The following is a 14,388-nucleotide window of genomic DNA, read 5'->3' as shown; positions in this document are numbered from 1 at the left end:
GTTTTTAGCTGTTTTGTTTTTGGATTTGATGGCAGCCCCTTGATTCATCTGACTATCAGAATGCCTCTCTAGAGTCTTTAGTAGTTAACACCAAGTGTTATTCCCATTTTAGGCAATGAGGAAACTGAGGCTGACTGTTCAGGGTCGTCTAGCTGGCACATGGCAGAGCTAGAATGACTTGGGAGTGACTTAAAAGTACCATCCCTAGTCTTGTCCAAAGGGTGTGGACATCTCTGCTTCCAGGTACCCTCCAGACGTTATCAGCAGCAGTTTCTGAAGTCTGAAGACCTCTGACCTCCCGGCTGGCCACAGGGCATTGTGCTGATGTGGTGGGAACCGTGGCCAGACATCACACTGCACAGTTGAGAAAGCCTCTAAGGTCTGATGGGGGCCAGTTGAGATGGGTCCGAAGGCCTCAGGGTAGCTTCAGCTTATGCAGACGTCAAGTGACTCACCTCTAGGATGGAAGCTTGTCTCCTAAACTCATTGCACCTTCTTTGTAAAAATTTTTGGGATGTTTCTCTGCACCTGTCATACCCGCTTCCCACTCCACCCCCTTTAAATTGTTAATTGCTGAAGAAGAGGAAGGAGCATCTCCAGCCCTAGCAGGCCTTGCTCATTGTAAGGGTTTGGTCTATGTTTTTAAAAAAGTGAACGTTGGAGCCTCAACCCTGGGGGCTGAGGGTGGGCGCCCTCCCGACGCTGCACACCAGGCCCACTCTGTGCGTAAATTCACAGACAAACGTGAATGGATGACAACAGAAAATAGCGTTAGAATAGTGGGAATCAGCAATTTTGCACAGGAAGCTTTGGGAGATGTTTACTGACTGTAGTCTCCCTGAAGTTGGGACAGAATTGAACAAATGAGTTCGGTGCTTTGGAAAGTGAAAAAGCTGCTAGTGAACTCTTATTCTCCTCTATCAGGAGAAGTCACTGAAATGAATGAAGCTTTTGCAGAAAATCCAGGGCTTGTCAACAGCTCTTGTTATGAAGATGGTTGGCTGATCAAGATGACACTCAGTAACCCTTCAGAACTAGATGAACTCATGAGTGAAGAAGCATCTGAGAAATGCATAAAATCCATTGAGGAGTGACAATGGAACCCCTAAATAAACTAGTTTGAAACAACTTAAAAAAATAAATAATAAACAAGCGCACCTTGCTCCAGGTTTCAACCTTGGTTCCTCCTGTCAAGAATTTTCTCACCCCGTCTCCTGAGCACCCTTTCCCTCTACCCAGACCAACTGGGGGCAAAACTCATAGTGAACCGTCGAGAGGATGAAATCCCCAGGAAGCACAGGGCGAAGTAATGACACTCTTTATTTTAGGCTGTGTCACACTGGGCAAGCCCCTGCCCTTGTTGTGACCTCCCACTTCCTAAATTAGAATGGGAGAAACAAATGTTCACAAGTGGCCCTTTTGGGGGGGGGTGGTATGACAGTGGCCTTGAGCCTCCATCGTACCCTTCCTCAGAGACGGCACAGCGGTGCCCAAGGGTGCTGTCGCAGGGAGTCTGGTCACTGCCCGTCTTCCATGGAGGAAGGAGAACTGACCTGCATTTCCTAATGGGAACGGTGGGAATTGTGTGCCCAGTGCCCAGAGGAGTGGGCAGGTCATCACAGTAGATTCGGGAGACCATATTATCATTGCCCTTTTCATGACCTTTGTTTTTCCCTGATGCTTTTAAAAGAAATAAAGAAAATGCTGTCTGCCCAATTTTAGGTTGTTCCCTGTCCTACCCTGTACCACCGCACCCCACCCCAAACACACACACGGTTTTTTTTTCTGCTTTGAAACTAGTAATTGAGATTGGTAGGGACTTGAGTAATATTTGGTTCCCATCAAGATAAGCTAGTACTATTGTTTTACTTGTAGGGAAGCACTGAATTGCATAAGCTGCCTGGTCTTCTGGACATTGCTTAGTGAAACAATTAAAATCTTGAAGGAGAAGAAATATCACTTGTTAGCACTTCCCCTGTCTCTTTCACAGATGTCCTGTTTTAAACCACCACCCCTTTTATGCCGTGAAGGGATGAAGAATGGGGAGGGTTATTAGGGAATCTTGATTTCCAGCTACCTTAACCATTGGTAACTGAGAAGCTTCAGGCAGGAGATCTGTTTTGTAAATGGGGATAAAACTCTGGAACATGTCCAAGGTCTAGCCTGCTCCAATAATTCTCTCCCCCTCTTTTGGAGTGGAAAATATTGAAAGTAGGAGAATAATCAAAGCCTACAGATGGTGAGGCAGAGGGCTTTTAACTCGGATTTTCATATATTGAAATTAAATATGTTTTAATGATACTCAACTTGCTTAACGAGAATTTGTGAACTGGATTTAAAAAAATCAATACAAACGCTCCGTGCGAGTCTTTTAGAGATCCCTAGTCAATGTCTTTAACATGAGTTTTCAGTGTTGTGCTTCCTTATTAAATATATGAAGGAAGTCCCACTTTAGTTCCTCTCTGGTGGGAGCCCCGTCCTTTGTTTTGTTTGTCTGTTTGCTTCCAGTGTGTGTGATGATTTTAAGTCTGGCCCCAGGGCTCTCCCAGAGAGGCTCTCACCAACGTGGTTGCTCCATAGTGGAGAGAATGTGGAGAATGTTGACTATCTTTAGACTTGCTTCATTCGTAGCAGATAAGATACAGAAACTAAAGAACACTCTGAAAAAGTTAATGGGCAGGGAACACTGTAAAATGTGACCACACAAGTTGAGCAATGTGAATACTGTACACGTCTCTATGTTTTGGCAACACTAACTAACCTGGGGCCAGGATCGCTTTAGAGTCTTAAGAAGGTATTTTCAAATTCAAGTGAATATAGTATTTATTTGCAACCATATCAGCTGTGACTGAAAGACACCTATATGCTTTGATATTTTAAATTTATTTTATATTCAGCACAGTACAATTTTTTTTTTAAATTTCATTTATTTATTTATTTATGGTTGTGTTGGGTCTTCGTTTCTGTGCGAGGGCTTTCTCCAGTTGCGGCAAGCGGGGGCAAGCGGGGGCCACTCACTGTCTCGGCCTCTCTTGTTGCGGAGCACAGGCTCCAGACGCGCAGGCTCAGTAATTGTGGCTCACGGGCCTAGTTGCTCTGCGGCATGCGGGATCTTCCCAGACCAGGGCTCGAACCCATGTCCCCTGCATTGGCAGGCAGATTCTCAACCACTGCGCCACCAGGGAAGCCCAGCACAGTACACTTTTAATCTAGACAGTGTTTCTACTTGTTGCTTTAGTAGCTGGTGAGGTACTCCTGAAAATCAGAAATTATTAAGGGAGAGCCACAAATGAATACAAATAGCACCACATAGCCTCCACTGTAAGAAAATTGCTAATATAATTGCCTTTCTTTGCCCTTCTTAGGTGATAGTGGCAGTGTGTGGGCTGGGGGCCTCTGGAGTGAGGGGTCTTCTCTCCAGGGACCACTGCCCTTGGGAGCACCAAGTTCAGGCTTTGTGTAGCTGGGCTCAGGCATTGAGCCTCAGGCATTGGAGGAGTGGAACAATCTAAATTTAAACTGTGGAATCAACGTTTTCTCTAAAAATTGTTCCAGTTTTCAAGAGGCGTAGGTGGATCCTGCAATATGTGTGATAATGCACATGCTTTTCCTACATCCTGCTTATGTCAAAACATTTCCAGGGACTTTCATTTGGGGGCTTTATTCTCAGGCTGCAGATTGGGGTGGGGACTCCGTTTTTTGTCTTTCACTTGAAGAATTTGAAGGATCCTTGGGCTGACTTTTTTTTAATAAGATGAAAAGGTCAGTGCTCTTAAGGCAAACCCTAAAGATATTTAAAGTTGATACATAATGACGTCTTTGCAAAGATAAGAATTTAAACATCATAATAAAAGTCATTCGAATTTAGGTGTATATATCATTTAATCCTCTCAAACCTCTAAGGAGGTAGGCGCCATTATCTCCATTCTAGGGAAGAGAACTGAAGAATTTCAGAATTAGTGACTTGCCCAAGGACACACAGCTATTAAGTGGTGGAGCCCAGGGTATGAACCTGTCTGATTCAGAATCCAAGTGCATAAGTACTATACTGTACTCTTAAGTTAGTGATGTGAAGATAGTTTCATTCTTTCAGTGGGGAAGATGGAGGGCCATGGCACGGAAATGTTGACAACACAACCCTCTCCCCCCCATTTACCCCAAATGGAAGCAACGGGCAGGGCCATTCTGAGGCCTGACAGGACTTTCCCATTGGTCTTAGTGCCCTAGGATGCAGATGGCCTGACCTGAGCTAATGATGGCAGTATTAATCCTAGACTGCTGTTGAGTATGCAGCATTAGAACATATATTTCCATGGATATTAGCCCAGTGACTGTTCAAAATGATGGCTCTCCTAAAACTGCTGAAAATCCTTTCTCCACAATCTTGAGTTTCGAAATGCTGTTCCGAATTCACAACCGCACATTTCCCACATTCCTCTATAGGTTGGACGTGATAAATATGAACCCGCAGCTGTTTCAGAGCATGGCGACAAAAAGAAGGCCAAGAAAGAGAGGGATATGGACGAGCTGAAGAAAGAAGTTTCTATGGTAAGTACTAGGAGGAAGGTTGCTCTTTGTTCGTCTTAAAAATTAATTGTATCTTACATCTTTTGAGTGTATGGTACCCCTCCCCCCAGTCATCCTTCAGTCAGAGACTTGCTTCGTTTTCAAAGTAAAGAGATTATAGCAGTCATACAGATTTTACTGAATTGTAGAGGTTGCTATGGAAAAATTTCATTATAAAAGCCATTAGAGGGTTGGACAAGTTACTCAACACTCTGGCATAACCAAAGGTCCACAGAGGAACTGTGGTTGATATTATCGTGGGCCATTGCTTTTGTGTTTCTGCATCCTACTGAACACGGGGAACTTCCAACCTCTGCAGGCTGCGGAGGCGTCCACAGATGCAACCTGTCTATAGTCTGCCTGGTCATCAGAGAAGGTAGATGAGGTCTAGTAGGTCTCTAAGACTGCTGGGTTTCTCTGACGATAGGTGGCAGGCAGTCGGGCTCCCGTCACACAGCTTGGGCCATTCTCCAGTGAAGACCATTCAGTAGGTGGCTGTGTGGTTGCCAAGCCATTGGGCAATGGTGAAAGTATACTAACTTGTGCACTGAAGAAAAACTTGTCTTCTGAGCCTAATGATAGTGAGGAGTAGTGATATTGATGCTTTTTTAAATCTTTCTTTTTTTTTTTTTTTTTAATGGTACAGTGTTTAATTCTCTTCCTTCTGTTTTCCCTTAGGATGACCATAAACTTAGCCTTGATGAGCTTCATCGCAAATACGGAACGGACTTGAGCCGAGTATGTTCTAATTTGTTGTATAGAATCCTGATTTCCCCTATCCCGTTTTCCCCAGTATCACAGGCCTAACCTTAGGGACTCAAGGAGAACAATGAGAGCCACCATCTGAGTGTCTGCTACATGATGTGCACAAAGCTTGGGCCCTTTTTTTTTAAAGATTTTTCATGTGGACCAATTTTTTTCTTTTTTAAGTCTTAATTGAATTTGTTACAACATTGCTTCTGTTTTACGTTTTGGTTTTTTGGCCGCAAGGCATGTAGGGTCTTAGCTCTCCGACCAGAGCTCAAACCCATACCCCCTGCATTGGAAGGCCAAGTCTTAACCACTGGACCACCAGGGAAGTCCCAGAGCCTGGGCTCTTATATGCTGTTTTACTATTTTGTTTCCCTTGAAACTTTTTGGAAGTACACGTTATTTTCCCCATCTTGTAGCAGGTGACAGCCCATAGGTGGGAGTCCCAGGATTTGAAACTGAAAAGCTCCAAAGCCATGCTCATCCCCTGACCTTGTGATTACAAATCTTCCCTTTATTCTTCTACATTTGTTAAATTGAGTTGATTATTTCAACTAGTTGAATCTTGAACGATTCAGATTTTTGCACTTTTATCAGCTAGCTCATTGCTGTATGTCAGAGCCTTTGGTTTATTCTATCATTTATTTGAAGCTTGTTTTCTAAACAGCTCAAAGAAACCTTTAAATAAAGTATGTATTGTGTATCCTTGTTATCGAGGGGATTTTGATACTAACTTTGCCACAAACAATATAAAAGTAAACAGTCAGGCGCAGGGGTGGAGTTTGTTATTTTCTAGACAGTCACTAAAAAGTCTGAGGAATGACTAGAGTGCCAGCTAACATATACCTATTGTTTCAATAAATTATCAAGAAGTTCTGAGAAGTCTGGGGGCCTTAAGCTCTGAGAGGAGGCCTGACTCTAAGACCCAGCAGGTAGTTCCTCTCTGAGCACATCACACGGGTTATCTCACTGAAGTTTTCACTAGATTCCTATGAAGTATGCTCTTTGGGACCCTAAGTTACTTATTCAAATGCTGTGGGTCTGTTTTCTTACTTGTAAAACGGGTTGTGGTGAGAATTAAACAATTATTGGAAGCACTGGATCAATTCAGTGCTCAACAAGTAGAGACAGCTCAGATGGCTGGTGGTGGTGGTGGTGGTTATTCTGTCCAGGGATCACATCACGAACTTGAGGCAGAGGAGGGTCCTAAATAAGTCCTTATTTTCCTTGAACCATTTGATGTTCTTTATCCCTTTCCCTATACTCCCTAGTTAACTACAATATTAAAAATAACATGAAAACAAAATATATATACACACTTCAGGCAAAAATGTGTTTTCTGTCTTTTTTATGAGTTGGTATTCTATGATGAAAGTAATCACATTTTCCCTTCATGGCCGGAGCCTCGTGTCTCTTGTCTGCTGTCATTGCATCTTGGTTTTAAGGCCCATTAGAAAACAGCAGGGCCCAAGTACAGTGGATGCTTCTTCCAGTGAATACTTTTCAACTGACAGGTGTCCAGGGGGTTAGCTCAAATATGCACATGTGTGAACCCTTCCCTGCCAGACAAGTATTTTAATTGCCATCCATAGAATAAAGTTCTATACTGAAGCTTGGCAAGTTAACCCAATAACAGGTTGGATTCTGACAGAGATTTTTTTTTTCCTCCTTTGATATTTATAGAGTGATTTTTTTTCCCCTCCCCCTTCCCTGACAGATTCAATACATAGGAAACTCTTAAGCTCTTAATTTGCAAAACTGAATCGATTAGTTAAGATTGATATCTTTTTGGTAAAAATGCAGTTTGACATGAATCCCTTATCTAAAACTCGGAAGAGACCAGACCAGATTCCAGTCTGTCCGTTTATCAATTTTAAAAGAATTTTAGTTTGGGTGTTGTAGGTTCCTCAGGAAACTTAGGCTGTTGTTTGCCTGAACTGTTGGCGGACATGGGCGGGGGTTAGGCGGGGAATCATCAGAATTTTCCAGCTTCTACATTGCCCTGGGACATTTAGTTTTCTCCCCAACTCTTTTATTGCAGCTTCCCAGCTGTCTGGTGGCTGTATTAGCTTGTAAGTCCTGAAGCAGTTTGTCTTATTTATGTTGCTCTATTTCTCAGGGCTTAACAACTGCCCGAGCTGCTGAGATCCTGGCTCGAGACGGTCCCAATGCCCTCACTCCCCCACCCACGACCCCCGAATGGGTCAAGTTCTGTCGGCAGCTGTTCGGGGGGTTCTCAATGTTACTGTGGATTGGAGCAATTCTTTGTTTCTTGGCCTATGGCATCCAAGCTGCTACAGAAGAGGAACCTCAAAATGATAATGTGAGTGCCATAGTTCCTAATTTGGATTATTAGGTATGCATAAAGTATCCTCTGTCTTTGCCACCTACTTATTTTCAGTTACCACTGGTTACTTGATGGTTTTAAACACTGGGAAAAAGTAGCATCAGCAACGATTGCCTTCAAGGCCCATCCGTTCTTCCTTCTTCGTTTCAAGTTCTCTCTCCCATCTCCTGCCCTGTGTGTAGATGTTCTTCCAAGCTGGGCATGTGCCCTGCATGTTGTTGCTGTGAACAAGCAGCTCTGCTCAGGCCCTGGCTCAGGTCTTGCTGCCACTGAGTGGCAGAGCACAGCTTTTAATATTGGAACATTACACACGTCCAGAAACGTTCGGTAGCCATTCTTCAGAAGTCACAAGTTGTTTTGAAAATATCTTTCTTTAATAAAGCAGGAGAAACTGATTCATGTAGAATATTTCCCAAAGTCTGTCAAGCTAGTGACCAAGTGTCAGTGTGACTCCATTTCTGACACTCTTGTACACCGTCTCTTGGAAGAGAAACATGAAGACATGAGTTTTGTATTTCTGAAGCCTTGATCTCTGTTAAAAGTCTGGTTTTTATTCAGTCGAAAATTAACTGAATGTTCCCAATTCTTTACTAAGAACCATGCATCCTAACTTGTTTGTTCTGTCCCAGCTGTATCTTGGTGTGGTGCTGTCCGCCGTCGTCATCATAACTGGGTGTTTCTCCTACTATCAAGAAGCTAAAAGCTCAAAGATCATGGAGTCCTTCAAAAACATGGTTCCTCAGGTACCTGCCACTTTGTCCTTCCCCATCAGGTGACTTGACAGCCCCAAGAATGTGAGCTGGTGTGAAGCTGAGGTTTTCCAAATATTCAGTGGCTCCATCAGAGAGAGGGGGGGATGCCTTCTCCCCACAACCAAAACCAGATCTGTTTTTCTTATACCCCAAAAAGTGAGTGTCTTCCCTCTGGACGTACACAGCACGATGGCAACATGCGGACTGCCTCTTAGATAACTTGAGCAAGCTTTTGTAACTTGTATAAGTAAACAGATTAATATCTTTGCTATACATTCAGATAATTAGGATTACAGATCATTTGGTAATTTTGACACTACCTTCTTGCTGTTATTCGTTTTTATCTGATGGAATGGTGTAAACTGTATTCTCCTTCCAAAGCAAGCCCTTGTGATTCGAAATGGTGAAAAAATGAGCATAAATGCAGAAGAAGTTGTCGTTGGGGATCTGGTGGAAGTGAAAGGAGGGGATCGAATCCCTGCTGATCTCAGAATCATCTCTGCGAACGGCTGCAAGGTAGGTTTAAACAGAGTCTCCGTAGCTCCGGACAGAGTGGGTTGAGTGGTCCAGTAGCCCGGGACAAGGCTTGTGCTGCTCACGTGGCGCGTCTTACTTTTCTCACGGGCAGGTGGATAACTCCTCACTCACTGGAGAATCAGAACCGCAGACCAGGTCTCCGGATTTCACCAATGAAAACCCGCTGGAGACAAGGAACATTGCCTTTTTTTCAACCAACTGCGTTGAAGGTAGACCGTTTTGAAGCACTCTTCAGCACGGCGTGGCATTTATCTTGGGCATTAACAACCACCACCAAAAAAACCCACGGCCACAATTTCTCTTTTTGTCTTACTGGCCCCATTTCTGACCACTTCAGTTAGGCACAGGGCAGAAGCAATTGACTTGCTGGCAGGAAGACCCAGGAAGCCTCGGGGCTGTTTTTTCCCTCTTCCCTCCACCTCCTGCGTGCCTCTTCTGTTGGCAGTGCTAAGCTAGCATGGGGTTTGGAGCTGCTGTCCTGCTAATGGAGAGAAATCCCTGTGCCAAAGTCCCTATAGTTTAAAACAGACAGCGTATACCACCAAGGAGCTGGCCCTTAAAAACATGTGTATTTCTGTCTCTTTTTTTTAAACCCTGCCAGGTAATTGTGCAGAGTCTGTGGCTTCATTGGTAAAATTTAGTACAATTCCCCCTCCTCCTCCTTTTAAGGTACTGCACGTGGCATTGTCGTGTACACGGGGGATCGCACCGTGATGGGCAGAATCGCCACGCTCGCTTCTGGGCTGGAAGGGGGCCAGACTCCCATCGCTGCGGAAATTGAACACTTTATCCACATCATCACGGGTGTGGCCGTGTTCCTGGGCATGTCGTTCTTCATCCTTTCTCTGATCCTCGAGTACACCTGGCTTGAGGCCGTCATCTTCCTCATCGGCATCATCGTAGCCAACGTGCCAGAGGGTTTGCTGGCCACCGTCACGGTAAGAGGCTTGGGGAAGGCGATGCTCGCTCACTCTTGACGGCCTGCCTGATTGTGAGACTCATCCGCTACCCTTTCCTCAGGGACTGCGGGGGCTGCCGACTTCGGTTTTTTTTTGCATGTGTTTGTACGTGGGTTTTCTTCAGAGCCACCTGGTGGGGTTAGACAGTGAAAAGACCTCAGCATGTTTTCATACGGAAGATAGTAACCCAGAAGCATACTTTTTTTTTTCCTTGAATTTTATCACATGGTCCAGAACAGTGTAGCACAGAAAGGAGAAGAACTTGGGGGTAAGTAGGGAAAACAGACTATGGTAAATCCTGGCTATTTTCACTTTTCTTAATAGTCTGCTTTTTGGAGGGGGGTGGGGGAAGCCCCATATACACGTTACCATTATTATTTCCTCCAACTTCAGAGGAAGCTTGGAGAGATGTAGTTTTAGACAAATTGCTCCCATGTTAGGGGGTAGCCAGAGTTAGTATGGAATGGCCCGCCTGGTTGAGTTTGAAGTAATCTGGCTCCAACGCTTTAGGTGTGCCTGACCCTGACCGCCAAGCGCATGGCCAGGAAGAACTGCTTAGTGAAGAACCTGGAGGCTGTGGAGACCTTGGGGTCCACGTCTACCATCTGCTCAGACAAAACCGGAACTCTGACCCAGAACCGGATGACGGTGGCCCACATGTGGTTCGACAATCAAATCCACGAGGCCGACACGACGGAGAATCAGAGTGGTAAGACCAGGGCCCGGCCCACACCTGAGCCTCACCTGCTTGCTTGCATTTTATCATTTGGTAAAGAGGGTTTTAGATGGTTTGGGTTTTTTGTCTTTTGGGGTTTTGTTTGCATGTCAGTACACACATAGCTGGAAAATGCCGAAAACCTGACTGGTTGCATTCATTGGGAAATGAGGCGTGTCACCTCACATTTCTGTGGGCCCTTAGTACAAAGCTAGCTCATTATTTTCCTCTCTTTTTGCTTCCACCAGGTGTCTCATTCGACAAGACCTCGGCCACCTGGCTCGCTCTGTCCAGAATTGCAGGGCTTTGTAACAGGGCCGTGTTTCAGGCTAACCAGGACAACCTGCCTATCCTGAAGGTAGGCTCAGCAGTTCTGTTAAGGTTGCCTTCGAGGTGTGCAGATGCCACCCAAGAACCACCACCTGAGGGTTCTCTTTAAATAGCACGTGGCCTTTGGGGGCTGTAGAGTAACTGGGACACTTGGAATGGTCCATGGAATGCTTTGCTATGTGTAACTTGAGTTGTGTCGCCTGTAGACCCCAAACTACTTTCAGTACCCTGCGGTCAATATAGGTCAGTAAAGGGGGAATATACAGTAAAAACTGACCAAAGAGGAGTTGGGGGAGGTGGGAGGCAATCTTTACTGGTGAAAAACCTAATTAGTAAAATCCAGCTTTACTACTCTTGAGTTTACGTGGTGATCGCCTAACCTAGCAGACAGTGAGGGCTACTTTTGTGACTTAATAATCGCATTTGCCTATTAGGATACAGCAGATTCCAGTCAATCCCTTAAGCCATTTATTTTCTTAAAATAACAACTCAGCTATTTCTCTTATCTTATTTGTTCTTAGTTGGCTACTAATGACGCAGAAATAAGCTAAGCGTAGCCTCGTGGAATTTGCATGAAATTTGAAATGACTGAGAGATTTTTCTGTGTGGCCCAGTAAAGACTTGGTCCCAGAAAGGTCACGAGCTGCACAAGGTCCTTGCGGACAAGAGGAGCTGCACGGGGCCCTCTGGGCGACTCCCTCTCCCCGAAGCTGCCTATGGTGGTTCTGGGTAGAAACTGGGTTGTCGAAGACCATGTGCCTCCGATGGAACCGAGATGGCTTCTGTTGTGAAGATAGGATTCCTTTATTCTTTAAAGGAGATTCTCTTGGCATTTGAATTGATGTTGTTTTGAGGAAGATGTTGTTGATCTTGGGATAAAACTTGAGATGCCAGCTTCATCGTTTTTCTTACCTCAAAGTGGAAATTTTCTAGGCTTTGAGAACAGGGACTCATAAGTATCCAGTCTTCGCTCATTTCAAAGCTCCAGAAAGGTAGCATGAGAAGTTATTTCAGGGGGTTGGGGCCATGTTATATTAATGGCATTATCAAAAATTTAAAAAAAGGCATGCAGCCCAATTCTGCTTTAGTAACTGGCCTTTATTAAAGTGATCCCACTTATTTCATGCTTCTTACCAAACCTGGCCACATTTCTTATTAAACAGGGCTACTGTATTTGTAAGTGAGCATTAACTTGCTATCTGCACGTGCGGCCTGGCATGCCAAAGTTCTAAAATGTTTATCTGTGTAAGAGTTGGCTGTAGCCGAAAATGTTTTTAGTATGTCAAAATCTAAGTGTAACAGTGTATCACACAAAATATATGTATTACCGAAAATGTATGCATTAACTACAATGGTGGCTGATTACATTACCGTTGGAGCTAATAATAGCTTTCAGTTTGCATCATTCAGGCCCAGACAATCCTGCACAATTGAATTAGTTTAGAATGTAAAGTCCTGTTTTGCCCTTGACACAGACAGCTTGCCCTCTGTATTGAGAACGCAAGGCGTTTTCTTTTTTAAATTGCAGGGCAGTGAAGGGGACCGTAACTATTTACATTCTCACTCTGTATTTTCAGATTCATAACTAGAAATAGGTGGTTGGGAATGGTTGGCTTTGAGACTTCTCAGCAGGCCCAGGGAAGGTAAAAAAGGCCAGAGTAGGTTGGAAGAGTGTCTTGTGCTTCTTCCAAGCGTAGGTGACGCCTTCTCGCACCGGTTTCGGGGGCGGGGGGTGGCCTCTGGGTGGGGTGGGAGGCCAGGAGGCCGGCAAGGAAGAGGTTGGAGTTTAGGGGCTATGACGCCGTGGTCACTTGCCACAACTGTGCTCCTCCTCGCCCAGCTCCCCTCTCCTCCTGACGGGTGGGAAGACATTCTGAGTCTTCTCTGGCTTTCAGCGATGCCTGGGTAGAGCGCTTTCAGGGTGACTAACAGAGGCGTCTCTGTTCGCAGCGGGCCGTTGCAGGCGATGCGTCCGAGTCCGCGCTCCTGAAGTGCATTGAGCTGTGCTGCGGTTCTGTGAAGGAGATGAGAGAGAGATACACCAAGATCGTCGAGATACCCTTCAACTCCACCAACAAGTACCAGGTCTGAGGGTCTGGGGACCTTGTGGGGGGCCCGAGGGGACAGAAGAGAAGGACATACTCTGGAAAAAGATCCATCATCCCTTTTGGAATTTTCCACGCTGAAATGCTTTCTAAAAACGAATGAGTCACACTCTTTTATGAATGCTTTTAACTTTACATCTTACCCTGACTCCGTATCGAAAATCTGAATTTATTTGACTATTAGTAGGATAAATGAAGCCTCTTCTAATATGTTGTCTGGGCCCTTTTGAATTCTCATTTGTCGGTTGGAGTGGGTGTGGGCGTTTGGAGAGGGGGCTGGGTAGGGCTGCAGGTGCACACATGTGTGCCAGTCCCTTTTCTGAATTTTCTTCGGGAAAACTGTGTACATGAACACGTGTCAGGGATGTATGAGCACCTCACCACGTTTGTTTCTTCTGTAGCATTCAAAGTGTGTCACAACGTGCGAGACACTTCAGAGTTCAGAAATAGGGGCTCTTGGATATTTTTGAAAACAACTACTAGGGACTTAACCTGGTGGTCCAGTGGTTAGGACTCCACCCTTTCACTAACGAGGGCCTGGGTTCCGTCCCTGGTCGGGGAACTAAGATCCCACAAGCTGCGCGACGCGGCCCAAAAAAAGAAAAAAATTCCCTCCCTGGGCTGCCCGTCCCAAGCCATCCAACGTTTGCATCTCCACCATCCTTCACAGTTGTCCATCCACAAGAACCTCAACACGGCTGAGCCCCGGCACCTGCTGGTGATGAAAGGTGCTCCCGAAAGGATCCTGGACCGCTGCAGCTCCATCCTCATCCACGGCAAGGAGCAGCCCCTGGACGAGGAGCTGAAGGACGCCTTTCAGAACGCCTACCTGGAGCTGGGTGGCCTCGGAGAGCGCGTGCTGGGTAGGCAGATAGCCTGGCAACAGGGCCGCAGACAAGTCCGGGAGACGATTGCAACTTACTGGGTTAACCTCTGTTTCTCCTTAACGTCCCTTTATTTGCCCCCTATTGTTTTGAAAACAATAAGCGCTGGAGACACTGGACGGCAACATGCTGCTGGTTTGCTTCTGACTCGGACTTTGACCTTTGGTCTCATGCTGGTCAGTTCTGTTTGCTCAAAAAAAAGAGGGGAAAAGAGTTTTATTATCTGGCTTTTGTTGCTGTGCCCATGATCTGTAAACTTAACGAAATGAAAATTAATTCCTTAGGGCATCTAGAATAAAGCCACTTCCTGACTGCCACAGAATGGCTGTGAACTTACACGGGCACTTGTGCCGCCAGCTCATAAATTAGATGAACGGTAAACTCGGGGCCCAGGATGCCACCTGTCCTTCCTGCTCTGTCAGCCACCTCGGATTAGAAGTACC

The 14,388-nt window shown here is 45.3% G+C and overlaps 1 protein-coding gene across 1 annotated transcript in view; it reads left to right on the top strand.

Annotated features, from left to right (window-relative positions):
* ATP1A1 (ATPase Na+/K+ transporting subunit alpha 1) overlaps positions 1–14,388 on the top strand; it is a 32,579-nt gene that overhangs the window by 7,164 nt on the left and 11,027 nt on the right. The window contains exons 2-12 of the mRNA XM_082368976.1: positions 4,444–4,548; positions 5,245–5,304; positions 7,436–7,639; positions 8,293–8,406; positions 8,797–8,931; positions 9,044–9,161; positions 9,622–9,890; positions 10,422–10,620; positions 10,875–10,984; positions 12,907–13,041; positions 13,732–13,924. Coding sequence (XP_082225102.1) covers positions 4,444–4,548; positions 5,245–5,304; positions 7,436–7,639; positions 8,293–8,406; positions 8,797–8,931; positions 9,044–9,161; positions 9,622–9,890; positions 10,422–10,620; positions 10,875–10,984; positions 12,907–13,041; positions 13,732–13,924 — 1,642 coding nt within the window. The remainder of the gene's footprint in view (positions 1–4,443; positions 4,549–5,244; positions 5,305–7,435; positions 7,640–8,292; positions 8,407–8,796; positions 8,932–9,043; positions 9,162–9,621; positions 9,891–10,421; positions 10,621–10,874; positions 10,985–12,906; positions 13,042–13,731; positions 13,925–14,388) is intronic.

Source organism: Balaenoptera borealis (assembly GCF_965194805.1).
Source record: "Balaenoptera borealis genome assembly, chromosome: 1".
NCBI lineage: Eukaryota > Metazoa > Chordata > Mammalia > Artiodactyla > Balaenopteridae > Balaenoptera > Balaenoptera borealis.
This window is presented reverse-complemented; position numbering and strand designations above follow the sequence as displayed.